We start from the raw sequence: 16,055 nt of genomic DNA, 5'->3' as shown, positions 1-16,055 counted from the left end.
AATATTTTTGTGATTAACTTGGTCACTCATAGTTCAGTTGACCCATCTTTTCTTGAAGGATACCAAATCTTAATTCAGAAAACACCTGTGACTGTGGGAACTTCCACATTTTGTGTTAGCTATCCATTGTTGCTGAAAATATGCATGCTGCATGCAGACTAATTTTTTTAATTTTGTTTTTTAGTCATGGAAGTTTATTGTGTCTTTGTCTTTGCTAGGATAAAGGGCCTCTTATATTAGATCTTAGCTAGAGACATAGTAAAGTATACTTCATCCTTAGGTACAAAGCTGCTCCTTAACTTTTTCTCCAAGAAGACCGAACTTTGAGTAAAACGTTTTCAAGAACAGAAATTTTTCAAAATTTGCTTGCACAATCTATATATCCATTATATTTTTACTCTACAGATAGCTTTATGGAAAAACACAACATTTGTTCTAATAAGTGTCAGTAATGTAAGAATGCATTCAACACAGTTTTTCTGACAGACAACTGATGACAATAACAGAAGTCATTGCATGCCTGAAAAAGATCCATGCTTTTAGTCTAATACCCAAAAGATTACTGGATTTAGTGATTACGTAAGTACTATCTTACAAAACTAGGAACCGGCATCTACTGCACCGTATTGATGCAAACTTCACCATAGACTTCCCTAGCTGAGGCAAGACTGAAGTAAAATATTCACAAAAACAAGAAACCAAGCTAATGCAAGTCTGCGAACAAAAAGATGACTGCTTGGCAGTTGTTCCTAGTGAGATCAGTGAAGTGAATCAGGCCCATCCACACACCATGGTTTCTGGATCTGTGAAACTGGAAAAGACTATAAGCATATTGGGAACTGGCAAAAAAGGCGTAACATCCCACAAAGGGCCACAACCCCGAAAGCTGGGCAAAATTCATACACTGGTCTTGTTTGTCTTTCCCTACTGAAGTCTAGCCCCTCTATCTACTGTCACATCCAACTGTACAAACATCAGACAAAGGGAAATTCCAGCTAATGGATTTTGAAACAATTTTTCCAGTGGAATACAGAACACTTAGTACTACTATATTTGGAAAAATTTGGTAGAGAGTAATTCCACTTCTCCACCGAAATAAATTATCCAATGGAATAAAACATCTAATTCCACTACTTGTGCTCTTCTGTGTACTGAATATCAAGCTGCTACTGGGCCAGAACAAAAAGAGCATCTATACCTGAGGAAAAGTAAAAAAAAAATGTTTTGTTTGAGATTATCTTCAAATAACTGCTCCTTAAATTATTGAGAGATTTGAAACATTGAAGAAAGAGTAAATAATAACCTAAAAAAAGGCAAGCCAGTCAAAGGGCCACCACAGACAGCAGTTTATCATTATTATTTTCTTTGTAAGGGTTAACAGGTAGTACAAATTGGGATGATGGCCACATAAGCAAAGCACAGTTCCAATATTAAGCTACACACATACATGCAGCAATAACGCCTAGTTAAAGTTCTCAGTCACAGTGCAGCGTATTTCAGTGCTTCTGCATGCCAGAAGACACATTTTAATGAGAAGATACCAGCTGACATTATCTATGAAATCAAGCATACTCTTTTCCTCTGTAGATCCCAGGGTCTCTTTGCTGGGCATCAGTGGATCAGCACAGGTAGTAGAAATCCTCTTCTCTGTGTAAGTCTTCCTCAGGCTGTCTTGAGAACTGGCAGGTTCATTAAACAAATCCTGTGTGGAACTGGAGTCAGACAGCACCGCTGCAGTGCTATCCTGACTCCTTTCTGCAAAAGAGATGGAGAAGGAATGCACCATTTCATACTCCTCGAGCTGTTACTTGCATCTTGGCAAAAGCAACGTAAAACTGCAGCCACCCTGCAAACCTCTTACAAGTGCAATACAGGATCCTTAACAAACATAAATTCTGTTGTCTAAAAGGTATTTATTTTCTTACAAGTTGTCTACTTCGACTTACCATTTTCATCTCACATCTTTGTGCTAAGAAATTAAAACCCCAGTCTTCTTTCACTAGGTATTATTTAACACTAATGTAACAGAGCGCTCCCTGCCCCACGACATTGCGTCCTAGAATATAATCCTAGAATTTGATTCAAAAGCAATGATGCTCAGCTTTCAAAAGCAGTTACGCTGAGGACGTAATATTTCAGCTGGTATGGGCCTATAAAATTTCCCAGGTTTACGGTGCCATTTACCTTGAAAAGTGCCCAGTATAATTTTGAGTCTGACCCAAGTAAAGCTCAATTGATAAGAGAAAACCATGAACAACAATACTAGTAAAAATTACTCATGAAGTACAGAAAAATCAGTACCGTCAGAGGGCAGAAACTTACAGGAGCGATCACTGATGCCATCTATCCTGCAGGTGTTAGATGCTGTTCACCAAATGTTCTGAAAGGTGATTTGATATGGCAAACACGCAATCCATCAAAGACTAGGTCTAAGATAGACACAAAAACTATTGGACTTCAAGGCAGTAGAGACAAGAATAGGAGTGACTTTGCCTTGACAGACTGGAGCAGTGTACGTTGGCTGCTGACTACTTTACAGTCACAGCTAAATTGTTAATCTAGTGCTAGCTATTACAGCGCAGGAAAAGTTGTACGGGATTGTGACTTTATCATGTGGGATAAAATTCACGCCTCAGAACAAACAGGCAAGTGAAAACCTTCCACCCGTGTCTGAAACCTGCCTGATATAACCCAAGTTCTTCTACACCAAGGGTTATCAGAGGTAACCCTGCATGACTAAAAAACGCAGCTTAGTATCTCCAACAGAAAGATGCATGCATGTTCCCATTGAGATGAGAAATTCACATTATTCTGTGATATTGTGCCAACATAATTCAGTGTCCAACACAAAATTCTAATACAGGCAGTTCTCTAAATCTGTATCCCAAAAGATTAATTCCCAGTTTCTGCTTAAGATACAGGAATAGCTTAACCAAGAGGCATGTTACATCCATTGTCTAGGTAGTTCCACTGCATTTTTATTCATTAATTTTCTTGATAAGATCAAGAAAGAAAATTTAAAAAGCAAAAGCCCTTGCTTTGAGATTAGCTGATAATTTAATTAAATCTCTTCTGTTCCAACAGAATTGCTCTTGTCCAGGAGAGAGCTAAGGGCCTCCTATGAATTTATTTTATCAAGATAAATCCCTCTGTAGACCTTCAGCTTGCAGATCAGGTTCTGCTTATTAGGATTCCAACAAATTTAAACCAAATTTGATGCACTCCGTAGGCTTTTCAGTACCACACAAAGAAAACCTTCCCTTTCAGTGAACAGATCTTAATGAAACTGTATCTTGAAAAAGAATGGGGGAGCCGTATTTGCTTCCTAATTGGAAGTTACATGGCCAGTTAATGATGACAAGTTTTATACAGAAAGAATATAATTATAAAGATCGGGAAGAGATGGATTCCGAAGAGAAGTCAGTCAAGCTTTAAATGACTCCTTTATAAAGCTTTAATAACCTTCTGTGGTACAAATGGATACTACTGAACTCCCAGTTTGCATCAGGAAAAACATTTACAGTAGCTCCTTAGATTTTTTTTTTTTTTTAAAGAAAGTTTCTGCATCTGTGTCAAAGAGGCTGAATTACTCATCTAGGGAAGAAAAAAAAAATTGCAAATTTCCAAATGTGGCCATAAACTTGGAGGTCAGTTCTGATGTGTGGGTTATGACAGATGAAGCATTAAAATGTAAATCAAGAACTGCTGGACCAATATATGAGAGTGATGTCAGACCACTGAACTTCTCAGCATGCAAAAACAGATGCTGATTTAGCATGTTAAATTTCAAATGTATGCACGACAGGGAAGCTTTTCCCTATGGGGAACAAATGTAAATATCTCTTTACAATTAGCTACCTATTTTGATTTGAAATTTCTACAAAAACAAGTGTAGGTCTAGGTATGTGTGTTCATTTTCCTTTTCTTTCAATATGTTAACTATATCAAAAAAATATTATTAATGATATTAATGTTGGGCTCCTTCATCACTGCAAAACAGAGGAAGACTACTATTGAGACAATTTCCTATCATTTTAAATACTTCTTGAATGCAGTAGATGGTTTCAAACTAAGTGGGCCTGATGAAAAACACTGCAGTGTTTCAGAAATCAGTGTCATCCATCAGTTATTAATATTAATTTCTCACAAGTCACAGAGGATGGGTAAAGTTCCAGGGAATGGAAAACAAAGTGTGGCACCTATCTTTACAGAGGATAAAAGGTCAAAGCTATCAGCCTGCTGGCCTTCATTTTCCACAGAATTATCTGAGCTTAAATAAATATGTCTATAAGCACCTAAAAGATCACAAGATCCGTAGTAGAAAAAGTGTGTCTGTATCCCATCACATATATTCACATGTGCCTGTAAAGAATTAGTGATTCTCAAACCAGAAAGGGCCAAAATGTCATTCTATTGTAAAAGCAATTCAACAAACTGGCATACTTGAACGTATAATCAGTAACTTCAGAGAAAAAAATACATTAAAGTCTTCCTGTTCTACTGAGCACTAATGAAAATTAAGCTTAATTATGGTGTCTGTATTTGGACACACATTTTAAAAAATACACTGAATAACTGGAATGAATTCAGAGGAAAGGAGAAAAAAAATGATGAGAGATTAATGAGATGGCATATAAGAAAAATATTTGGAAAACTGGACTTATTTAATTTCAAAAAGATGAGGGAGAATTTCCAAATACATACAATTAACCAAAATAAAAATACAATAATTGCTCTTCATACTCACTAAGTACAGAGAAACAGGCAATAGGTTTTAACTGCAGCAAGAAAATTGCCTTTTTTTTTTCCCCCCCTAATCTCTAGGTTCACTGTTACATACAGTGAAAAAATTGCACAGAAAAACCCTGTAGAATCGCTGGAGGTTTTCAAGGACAGGTGGACAAATAGCTACCATTTGTTATGTTACCCAAGATGTAACCTAATATAATAAAAAAGATCTGTCAATACCTAAATGTTGCAGTATGTAATGCAGAACTCGCAGCAACTGCACCAAGTCACATCCTAACTCCGCTTTTTTAAAAAAATATCTATATATTAGAAAATACTATGCTCTTCTAGCCTCACAAATATATCCTGTACACATACACACTGGACCACTGCAGTCTGTGACACATGAAATTCCAAATTCCCAGTTGCTATTGATACCTGACCTTTTGAAAGATGCAAATCCAAGGAGAACATCAGCGCTTTTTAATAATTTCTGCTTTAATTAAAGACAATCTAATGCAACTCAGTGTAATTTAAGATTTAAAAAAATACTGGGTTTAATATTTTGTTTACCTGAGGTATTTTCTTAGTTTCCTCATTTGGCAATAGCAATAAGGCAAGCTTTTCCAAAAACCTGAAGTGATCCCTCAGTTATAAGCAAATGATAAATCAAGGACTAAATATTCTTTTGAGGTCCCTTCCTGTAAAGTTTCCTATTATTTCACAGAATCACAGAATGTTCGGGGCTGGAAGGGACCTCTGTGGGTCACCCAGTCCAACCCCCTTGCCAAAGCAGGGTCACCTACAGCAGGCTGCACAGGACATTGTCCAGGCGGGTCTTGAATATCTCCAGAGAAGGAGACTCCACAGCCTCCCTGGGCAGCCTGTTCCAGGGCTCCGTCACCCTCAGAGGAAAGAAGTTCTTCCTCATGTTCAGACGGAACTTCCTCTGCTTCAGTTTGTGCCCATTGCCCCTTGTCCTGTTGCTGGGCACCACTGAAAAGAGTTTGGCCCCATCCTCCTGACACCCACCCTGCAGATATTTATAAACATTTCTAAGGTCCCCTTGCAGCCTTCTCTTCTCCAGGCTGAACAAGCCCAGCTCCCTCAGCCTCTCCTTGTAGCAGAGATGCTCCAGTCCCCTCATCATCCTCGTAGCCCTCCGCTGGACACTCTCCAATAGCTCCTCATCTTTCTTGAACGGGGAAGCCCAGAACTGGACACAGTACTCCAGATGGAGCCTCACTAGGGCAGAGCAGAGGGGAAGGGGAACCTCCCTTGCCCTGCTGGCCACACTCCTCTTGATGCACCCCAGGATCCCACTGGCCTTCTTGGCACCCATGGCACACTGCTGGCTCATGGTCAACTTGTCCACCAGGACACCCAGGTCCCTCTCCGCAGCACTGCTCTCCAGCAGGTCTACCCCGAGCCTGTACTGGTGCATGGGGTTGTTCCTCCCCAGGTGCAGGACCCTGCACTTGCCCATCAAAATACAACTCGGTATTAGCGTCACAAAATTATAATCTGTAGTCAAAATGAAGAGAATAGGGAAGAAGGTCTACTGAATTGTGCATAATTAACTGCAACAAAATTCTGATTAAAAATATGTCCTGGTATCAGATTCTCTCTTCGGTATTATTATATTTTGTTTCATTACTTTATTGTATTACTCCTAAGTTTTAGGAAGATTTCAAACAACCTGATGAGCTGAAAGCTCTATTTGATGTAAAGTTAAGCTAAGCATTTCATTTTTATTTCTAAAGATTACCAAAACGGCACTTAGGAGCAATTTTTTTGTTTTCTTTTGAACTCATTCCTCATAGTGTACTCAACTTTTGACATTTCAGGGATTTCTGTGTCAGACTATATCACCTCCTCTGTCAACATGTGAAAAAGAGCAGCTCTGGACAGAAGATGGGAAAAGGTCAAAAGGAAGAATCGTGTTAACTTTCCAAGATATTAGTAAAAAACTTTATTATTGGAAAGATATCACTGGGAAGAAAGAACTTGTATATTCATATGTACTGCCAAGACCGTTATTGTATCACAGTCAGATCCTGTCAGTCACTTGGATAATTAAATAACTGTCATTACTGAAACACATCTGTCTTAGATATTAGAAAAATATCTGTCATCCATTTGACTTAATTCTGTGCTTAAAAGCATTTTAAGATTAATCTTATCCTGAATGAAATAGGTTTATTGGGTTGACTTCAAAATCCCTGTTCCACACTATTCCTCCATACCAGAAAAAGCCATTAACATGTCCTTGTCACTGCTCCGTTAGCATTCAGGCACAACACCTACATGACTACCAACTAACAGTAACAATTTGCATTAAACTTTGGGGAATCTAAATGACTATTTAATTTTAAAATGCAACAGGAAAAAGAAAGCTCAATACTTCACTAGCTATTACCCTGTGCTAGCATTCTCCCGTATGCACCATAAGCCCTGTGGACCATATGCCACAAGCCTTGTTACCTAAACCATGTCCGCTCACAGGGCTGCAGGAGGGAAGAGACGAGACGGTGATGTGTTGAAGTGTAAGTGACCTGAACTAGCAGACATACAATCCTAATGACACAGCTCTTACTGCTAAGTATGCTGACCAGGTAACATCTGCTCATGGTACAAGCTTACGTAATTTATTCTCAGGGGAGCTGAAGTACAGCTTCATGGTGCCAATACGAATGAGGTATTCTGCCTTTGTCAAATAATTGCTATGCAGCTCAGTAATTGTGTCGTCTGCCCTTCATCCTTCAAAACTTATTGGAAATTAAAAGGAGGAGGGAGAAGATCTCTGGACTATCTATATGTGGGGGTCGGTAACACGCTCAGAAAGCCAACAAGGTGTAACTCACTTTTTCCGAATATCTTTTTCTGTCTTAAATATCTAAAGGAAAATGTATGCCCAGTTATTACAAGAAGGTACCTGAAATGTGATAAACAATCAGCTACAAGTCAAAAATCAGAAATGAGTGGCACAGAAAGCTTTTTTAAAGAGCTATATACATATGCTAACTCAAGTTACAATAAAGAAAAATCCTGCTGCAGAGTTAAGAGCTTATGAATTACTAACTATATATTATTAAAAAAAACCCAAAACTTGTCTCATGCAATAAAGGTGGGTTGTTCACATGCTGTGGATGTATAGACTCCTGCTCTTTGTTCCACCTGCCTGGCACCATATCTCCCCTTTCTCTCTTTGCTTGTATGTGTGAGCATTTTTCTTTATTGGCCTGTAATCAGAAACATGATGTATCACACAATTCTCCCTCTTGAAACAGATTCCACCCATAACAGAAGACAACACTCAGCTCTGCATCAAAAGGCACTTGCACATTATTAAAAACAAAAGAATTGCAGAGATTTGCATAGGAGCAGATTAATTCCTTGAGGACACCAAGTCCTCTGAATGTTTAAAGGGAGTTGTCTTATGAGTCAAAGATGAAAGTCTGTGTTTTGTCTGGCTGCACTGAACACCGAATGTGTTTCAGTAACTTCCAGTTCGATATTGCTGTTCTTCTTCTCAAGTGCAGAGCAACAGAGTAGCTCATCAATGTTCCATCTCACACTAAATGTCAGTGTGATACTTTTACTAACCAGAGAGAGGTTAAATAGGGGAAAGGTAAAAGTGAAGCATACTGAAAAAAAATGGATCTGCTTCATTATTCATATAGTCCAGTATGCAGTCCCCATGAACATTCAGTACTGTGTGCCAGAAAAGGATATGTACTGCAGACTGAAACATTTCTTTTGAAACTGCTGGAGAGAATTTTGAAGGGTAAGATTTCAATGTTCCGAAACGCAATGTGGATGTTCTTTTTAAGCACAGAAATATCCACTCCATCTTAGTAGCTTATTTTGTTTGGCCTGAGTGACAACCTGGTGCATAAAGTTTCTCAGAGACCACCTTTGTCTCATCAGGATGTTGAGAACCCCCGTTTACAAAAAAACTGTGCATCTTCATAACATTTGCAGAATTACACACGAACCAACTAAGACGCGAGACTTCTCCCACAGCATGAAGCAAGTAGCCTTTCCCAGTGAGTTTATCATGCAGGATTTGCCAATTATTAAAAGCAAGCCGTGACAGGTAAAAGCAGGAACAGAATGCCTGGGGAACAGAGATTTGTGTAAAGGTTAGAGGCAGCACGGGCAATATTGGTTGCAAAAGCAATCAGGCAAAGACAAACACAAAAAAAGGACAATTACGTCTAACTACATACAACAAACTACATGACACAGATGAAGACTTAAACAATATGACATTTTAACGCTGCAATAGCAATGGATACTGAATACATCATCTGCATACCACCACAATAATATGGAATTGAATATCAACACAACAAAGGCACATTACAGCAAAAAAGACCTCACAACAATCTCCCAGTCCACCTGCTGGGAAACAGATTTTGCACTCAGATTTATTTATTTTTAGTATTTTTACTGCTTTCTGAACTAATTTTAATGCTTAGCACAAAATTTAGGTAAATTTAAAGTGCTTGAATCTGTACTGCGATTGGTCTTTACTGACTACATACATCCAGCTTGTACAAAGGAGGACACTGCGCATGTCTGTTTTGGTGTCTAACACTGGCCATTTAGCTGTGTGAATATGGCGGCATCCCAGGCAATCATAGTCTTGGTCCCTGCTGAGTTCCTGTTTTTTCTTGTTTCCTACTGTGCTCTTGGAAAATACAGAGTCTAAACCTCAGGCTTCTACTATCAAATGCAAGTTTTCATTCTGGAGGGTTACAGAACAGCAACAGGCATGGGTGATGACAGGAAAGACAGGATTAACAGAAGGAAGGAAGGAAAAGATGTTGCTGAATGGAAGGACAAGAAAAGAGAAAGGAAGCTGCCTATTTTACACTCATGACAGCAGCTAGTCAGCCAGCAAATAACAGCTGCCACTCAGCAATACTTCTGTCTCCTTGAAGGAGATACGTGCTAGGAGCCGTCATGAGGAAAAAGAAGTTTACTTAGTTTACAAGCTGTATTTACTGGTTGCTTTCTCCAATTTCCATTAAATATATGACGTAAAACTAGTATCACCAGCATTCACTGTATATAAAGCTTTTCAATACGCCCAACTTCAACTGCAATTTTTGCATATCCTGATCTTCTTTTTCCACCTGCAAAATGTGCTGGAGAGCTACAGAACTATGATGACACATTTAAACATAATGTATCTGTAATAAGTCTGCCCACACAACTTTACCTATCTACAGATGAATGCTTGAAGATCCGAGTCCCAATATTTTCAAGAAAAGATGTCTGGCTGTACAGTAGTTCTCTCCTGCTTGTAATAAGATAATTTGCTGCACTAGAAGGCACATTATTGGATGTCTTGTTTAAAAAAAAAAAAAACACCAACCCAAACCAAAATCCTTACAAACAGCATAAAATTAGGAGAAAAAATAGGGCTCAGAAGGAACCACAAGAGTTCACCTAGTCCATTCCTTTTTCCATCAGGATAAATTACATGTCCATCATTCCTGGCAGATGGCTGTATCGCCACTTTTTAATTCCAGTGCTGAAGCATTGCAGCGTTATACTATCCCCAGGAACATATTCTAATGTTTCACTTTTTTTTTTTTTTGCTAAACAGTATTTCCTAGTTCTACTCTAACACTATTTTCTAACGTTCAGGTTCAAAAAGCAATTTACGTCTAATATCATCTGTTCTGTCTCCCATGGACACAGAGATCTTGTTTTTTTGCTTCTAACTCTCTGTACAGCCTTTGACACTATTTAGGTTACACTGCTATCATGTCTCCCCTTCATCTTCTCGCTAGACAAACCATTCCAATTCTTTCTTCCTCACAGGTCATGTTTTCTTGAAGCACAGAAAACAAAAATGGTCAAAAGAGGTCTTACAGGTCAGCAATGACAGGGATTCCAACTAGCATGTTTGCTTGTACTAACATATGAAGAGAACTTTGTAGTTAAGACTCTGTATTTTGTTTATATCATATATGATCAAAAGAATCGATGCAAGAGTAAGAGTAAATAAGAGCACTGTCAGCCTTAGAAAGAATAAATAGGCTAAAGTTATGCCAAATTATTTGTTCTGTGAACAATATAGACAGTTTTGTTTGCTGTCAGAATGGTAAAACAAAATAAATCTAACAAGTAGTCAAATGATGGATATTTTCTTGCTATTTTTAGGAATGGTACAATGGAAATGAAGGCACCAGTTTTCTTCAGTGATGTGATTACATGTAAGATGTCAAGAGCATTTTACTTCAAAAGTATATATTTTAATACAAGTAAAATGCAAATGCATGCAGAGGCGTATAGTATATGTAATAATATAAAAGTGGAAGACTCCTGAGCATTGCTTAGCCTGTTCGCTCTCCTTCTATCTGTAACAGCCCCAAGGCAAATATTTCAGTTTCCTGGGGCTCTTCAGTAGGCTGTATCCAGTGTTTAGTTGTGCCAGCAACTTACAAAACATCATGAATGACACAGTACTTTGCAAGTCTAATTTTCATGGTTACATACAGCCTTCCTAAAGATCACCTTAACTCCACTTCTTTCAGCAGCTGACATTTTGAATTGCTCTGACAGCAGCAAAGCTTAGTCCTAGTTAGGCTAAGCCATCAGACACAAGAACTGCTGCTTCAGCTCTGGCAGAGGTAGATGTTCCTTAGCTTGCACCTTCAGGCTTTGCTAAGCAGCCAGCATCCCACAGTCCATAATATCTTACTTTGAGTGGATGTACTAACAGCACACACTGGAATATTTGTCTAACTTACGCATCTCCTGACAACAATTCAATAGTCTTCAGGACCTAAGCAGATGTAGTCTTAGGCAGAACTGCTTCTCACAGGGAATGTTATTTAAGAAATATTTAAATATTTGCTCCCTTCTATGTTTGCTGTGTGAAAAGACATCAACAGGCTGATCATTACATAACCCATTCACACTAACACACTACATGTGATGTCAAAGCAGTCCAATGAATTACTCCTGACTGAAACGTAAGCATGAATAAAATGAACATTTCCGTATTCAATTTAGATGAGGGATCTTCTGTTGGTTTCACCAAGAACTATTTGTTGGGGAAAAGGAATAAATTCACCTTGCAGAGTTCCCAGGCATATGAATATTTGTTTCAAAACTATGTCAATGAAGTTATTTACAAATTACTGTTCTTCAGAAAATAACAATAGGAAGCAGCCCACCCTCCAGAAATAAATTTGTATCAAGCAGAGCATTTCTGTGGGGCCTGCCACATTCTAGCAACACTAAGCTATACATTGCAGATATTTTACTGCTTGTTGAGTGCTGATACTCATAGATCCAGATGGATAAACAAATGGCCAGAAGATTAGAATCAGAATAAAATTCCTAGACAAATAATAATATCAGTTACTCAAATAGTAACTTCATTTATACTATTATGTGTATTGCAAAATCTTCAATAACACTGTGATACCACCCTACCTTCTGCATTTATAAGCCAATTATTTATTATATCACTTTATAGAGGTAAGTTGCTAACCAGTCATTGTAAATGATAAAGAAAAATTAAAAGATGAAGTCTACTGGACTGTCATGCAAATCACTTCGTGCTGATACACAATATATTCAAAATAGTTGCCACCTGCCTCCTTCAAAAAAAGATAATACTGTTTTGTTTTGCCTTTTTAACAATTTGCCTTGTTTCAGCCACAGGTCAAATTTTCACCTGGTCATTTCACACAGGCACTGAAACAGTGTCCAGTCTTCTAAAGACTGAACCCACATCTTTGCTAACATACTCAGACAGACATTTAGCTCTGGAGAGGGGAAAAAAATATAAAATCACTGAAAATTCAGTCAGCTACATAACTCCTCCTATCAACATTCCCGTTTAGACTAAGTGACAGGTGCCAATGGTGGCAGGTGACAACTTTGATTTTTTTAATTTAAAGCTCTGACTGCACATTGATTTTATTTAAAGCACTGAATTTATAAAGGTAATGAGCTTCAATATTGCCCGTGTTACCACAGACCCATCACCCTCCTTGAAATGAGCAGTTTGATCATTCCTGGTCAAACCCCCCATGATTAGAGCACCTCCCTGTGCTGCCAGTATTGAGAACAGGGACTGTACCGTCCGGCGTTGCCTGCTGACGGGGTTTTTTACATTTGACGTAATCGTGGTCAACTGGAGTGGCTGTGTAAGGTGGGGATGTCAGACCTGGACCGGAGGATGAGGGGAGGGAAGTCCCAGGGCCCGGCACTGTTCCGGCTGAAGAGTGAGAGTCTTCATCAATCATGCAAGCTTTTTCCCTTCAAGAGGCAAGAAAAAAGATAAAGTGTTAGCATACTAGGGACATACACAAAAACAAAAGGACACTACATGTTCTTACAACATTTCCAATACAGTAATCAAATCTTACTAACAAATTCTAAATGATGGATTTTTAGTACAGGTTATATTCCTTCCCTTGTCAACAGTAAAACATTCTTTATTTTGTAGTTAATGCATCAAATCCTGAGGACTAAAGTCTCTTAACCTTTAAAAGATCTCAGAGTAGCATATAATCTTACTGCTCACGATACCTTAAAACTGCAAATATTTGGATTAATTCTAATCACTTTGTTTTGTTTATATTACATTCAGCTTCATTTTAATAGTTTATTATACAGTAGTCTGTAAGTATGCTCTCAGAGCATACTGCCGGAAATTAGTACTCACTTTTCTGCAACTTTTGGGGTGTTCTTCTCCTCACCCCTGGCAAATGGTCCCTCAGAAGCTTCTTTCATGAAACTAACTAGTATCTCTGCATCCACTCCAGAGTCTGGTTTCCCCACAAGTTTCAAAATAGAAGCATGAAGTCGAAAGTATACCTAGAAAACACCGCAGTCCATTTGGTCAGTAGAAAATTCATAGCTCCGCAACCTGTTACAGATAGTCTTCTCTGTAGAGACTGCAGGAGTTAGTAAAGACAGTCATCTGTTACCTAAACTCACCTGAACAGGACTTTTCCTACCTTTGAAACTTGCTTGTAAATTACAAGATCTGAACACTGTAAAAATTTTATAACTGCAGCCTATAGAATACAACAATGAAAGCAGACCTGGTCTCCTTGGAAGCAAGTCACCACGCGGTATGTTCTAGATCCACTATTTTTACCAGACAACACAGTGAAACTAAAGGTTTTATGACTACTGTTCCAATTCATGCATGAACTTACGCTTTCATAGGTCAAATGCTTGTGAAACCTACCCGCTTTTGATTTTGATAAAAACTGACTAATGAACTGTGTGCAGCAAAATCCGGAAGTGGAATTTCTGCCTGTCTGTTCAATACTGAGACTGTATACAGAAACTGTCTTTAAAGAAAAACCAGCCTGAATAACAGGCTCCATTTTATTCTCCAAGTTAGTCTTGTAAATGTTCCTAGATGCAGAACACCACGTACATATGCCTAATAATATGAATGAATAGTAACTGGTATTCCATTATCTGTAGAGAACAAGGTTTTTCAAGTCTACATATTTAACTTTCTTTTACCTCCAACGCTTCCATGGCAAGTTCTGGTGGATTATGGTAGTGAATCTTCTTTGGATATCGGGCAGCCTCCTCATGCAAGTAATGACCTGCCTGTTTGTAATGAAGCAAATAGACAACAGGAGGCTGTTTCTGCTTCTCTGCAATCTTTCCTAGCATGTAGTGAATAAGCCACTCCTCTTCATCGCCATCTCCCTCACAGCGAGATGCTGACGTAAAACACAATTTGGCTGTTTCCAACATACTGTCTCGACGCTCTTCCATCTGTGATCAAACGAAGTGTTGGGAATACATGAATTCACTGTGGCTGGGATGGAAAATTCTAAAAATACTCTCCTTCATATAAAGGTACATAAACAAGGTACATAATTTACAACACTTTCACCCTAAAAGACAAAGAACATATCCAAGTGATCAAGTACATCCCGATGACCCACAAAATCTGTTTATGGATAGATTTTTGTTCATTCCAGTAACTGCTGACACAAATAACCAGAACAAAACATAAGACAGAAGTGTAAGAACATGCATATAAATACAAATATGAAAAATAACAAGCCAATATACATGTCTACAAAAATTTTACCACTTTTTCAGAGCTGTAATTATCTTAACTCATCAAAGAAAAAAAAAGTATTTGTTTTGTTCTGCAACTAAAGTCTGCTAGAGCAACTGTCGACCACTATCGTTTGTGAAAAAATGTATTTCATCTTGCTTGCAATGCATCTAATTTTGAGCTGAATACAGAAAGAATACTCTCCCCTCTGCTCAAAGAAATTAAAACCAGCAGCATAAATTAAAGTTAACTGCCAATAAAGTCACATAAAAAACTAGGTCAAAAGATGCACTAGTGTAATTTTTCTCTTTGAAAAAGAAGCTTATAAATTGCTGGCCTGTAACAATATCCTAATCACTTGTTGCACTTCAAGAACTGTAACACAGCCTTTCCTTTCCTAAATGTTTTGTAAGGAGAAGAGATTAATAAGGTTTTTATTTATGAGAAATGCACTCCTGAAAATATGTATCTCTGGAAGAAAGATTATATTGTTCCAGTTAATCTTTTATTATAATAGAGCTTTTCTTAGCAAATTATGTGGTTTTAATATATTCATTTGAAAAAAAGGAAGATTTGAGTAGTCCTAAATAAACATTCTGATTTAATCCACAACTTAAGATGGCTGCTCTGTATTGTACCTTTTATCTGACAATATGGAATAACTCCAGCATTATCTCTGGAATTCTTCAGCAAGTCTCTCATAGCCAAGAGGCCACAAGACAGTAAGACCAAACTTCTGATAGATGAAAGGCATAAAACGTAATAGATTCATTGTCAGTGAACCATAGAATGGTTTGGGTTGGAAGAGACCTTACAGACCACCTAGTTCCAACCTCCCCACCAGGGGCAGGGACACCTTCCACCAGACCAGGTTGCTCAGAGCCCCGTCCAACCTGGCCTTGAACACTGCCAGGGATAGGGCAGTCACAGCTTCTCTGGGCAACCCCTGCCAGGGCCTCACCACCCTCAGAGTAAAGAATTTCCTTCTTATATCTAATCTAAATCTCCGCTCTTTCAGCTTGAAGCCATTACCCCTTGTCCTGTCACGCCATGCCCTTGCAAAAAGTCCCTCTCCAGCTCTTTTGTAGGCCCCTTCAGGTACCGGCAGCTGCTCTAAGGTCTCCCTGGAGCCTGCTCTTCTGCAGGCTGAACAGCCCCAACTCTCCCAGCCTTTCCTCATAGGAGAGTCATTTTCTCAGTATTTTCCTCATAGGAGAGTCATGTTCTCAGTATGGATGTACTCCTGGATGTAATA

General features: G+C 38.5%; 1 protein-coding gene across 7 annotated transcripts in view; it reads right to left on the bottom strand.

Annotated features, from left to right (window-relative positions):
- The window catches only part of CABIN1 (calcineurin binding protein 1), a 122,286-nt gene that overhangs the window by 71,932 nt on the left and 34,299 nt on the right, over positions 1–16,055 (bottom strand). For 5 of the 7 annotated variants that reach the window (XM_075435086.1, XM_075435091.1, XM_075435092.1 and 2 more), the window contains 4 exons: positions 14,248–14,508; positions 13,430–13,581; positions 12,842–13,020; positions 1,573–1,755 (listed from right to left, as the gene is read on the bottom strand). In XM_075435086.1, the coding sequence (XP_075291201.1) occupies positions 1,573–1,755; positions 12,842–13,020; positions 13,430–13,581; positions 14,248–14,508 (775 nt within the window). The remainder of the gene's footprint in view (positions 1–1,572; positions 1,756–12,841; positions 13,021–13,429; positions 13,582–14,247; positions 14,509–16,055) is intronic. The other 2 variants (XM_075435089.1, XM_075435090.1) reach the window with 1 other exon arrangement.

The sequence above is a fragment of the Opisthocomus hoazin genome, chromosome 13 (assembly GCF_030867145.1).
Source record: "Opisthocomus hoazin isolate bOpiHoa1 chromosome 13, bOpiHoa1.hap1, whole genome shotgun sequence".
Classification (NCBI taxonomy): Eukaryota; Metazoa; Chordata; class Aves; order Opisthocomiformes; family Opisthocomidae; genus Opisthocomus; species Opisthocomus hoazin.
Note: the sequence above shows the minus strand (reverse complement) of the source record. Positions and strands in the feature narration are given on the sequence as shown.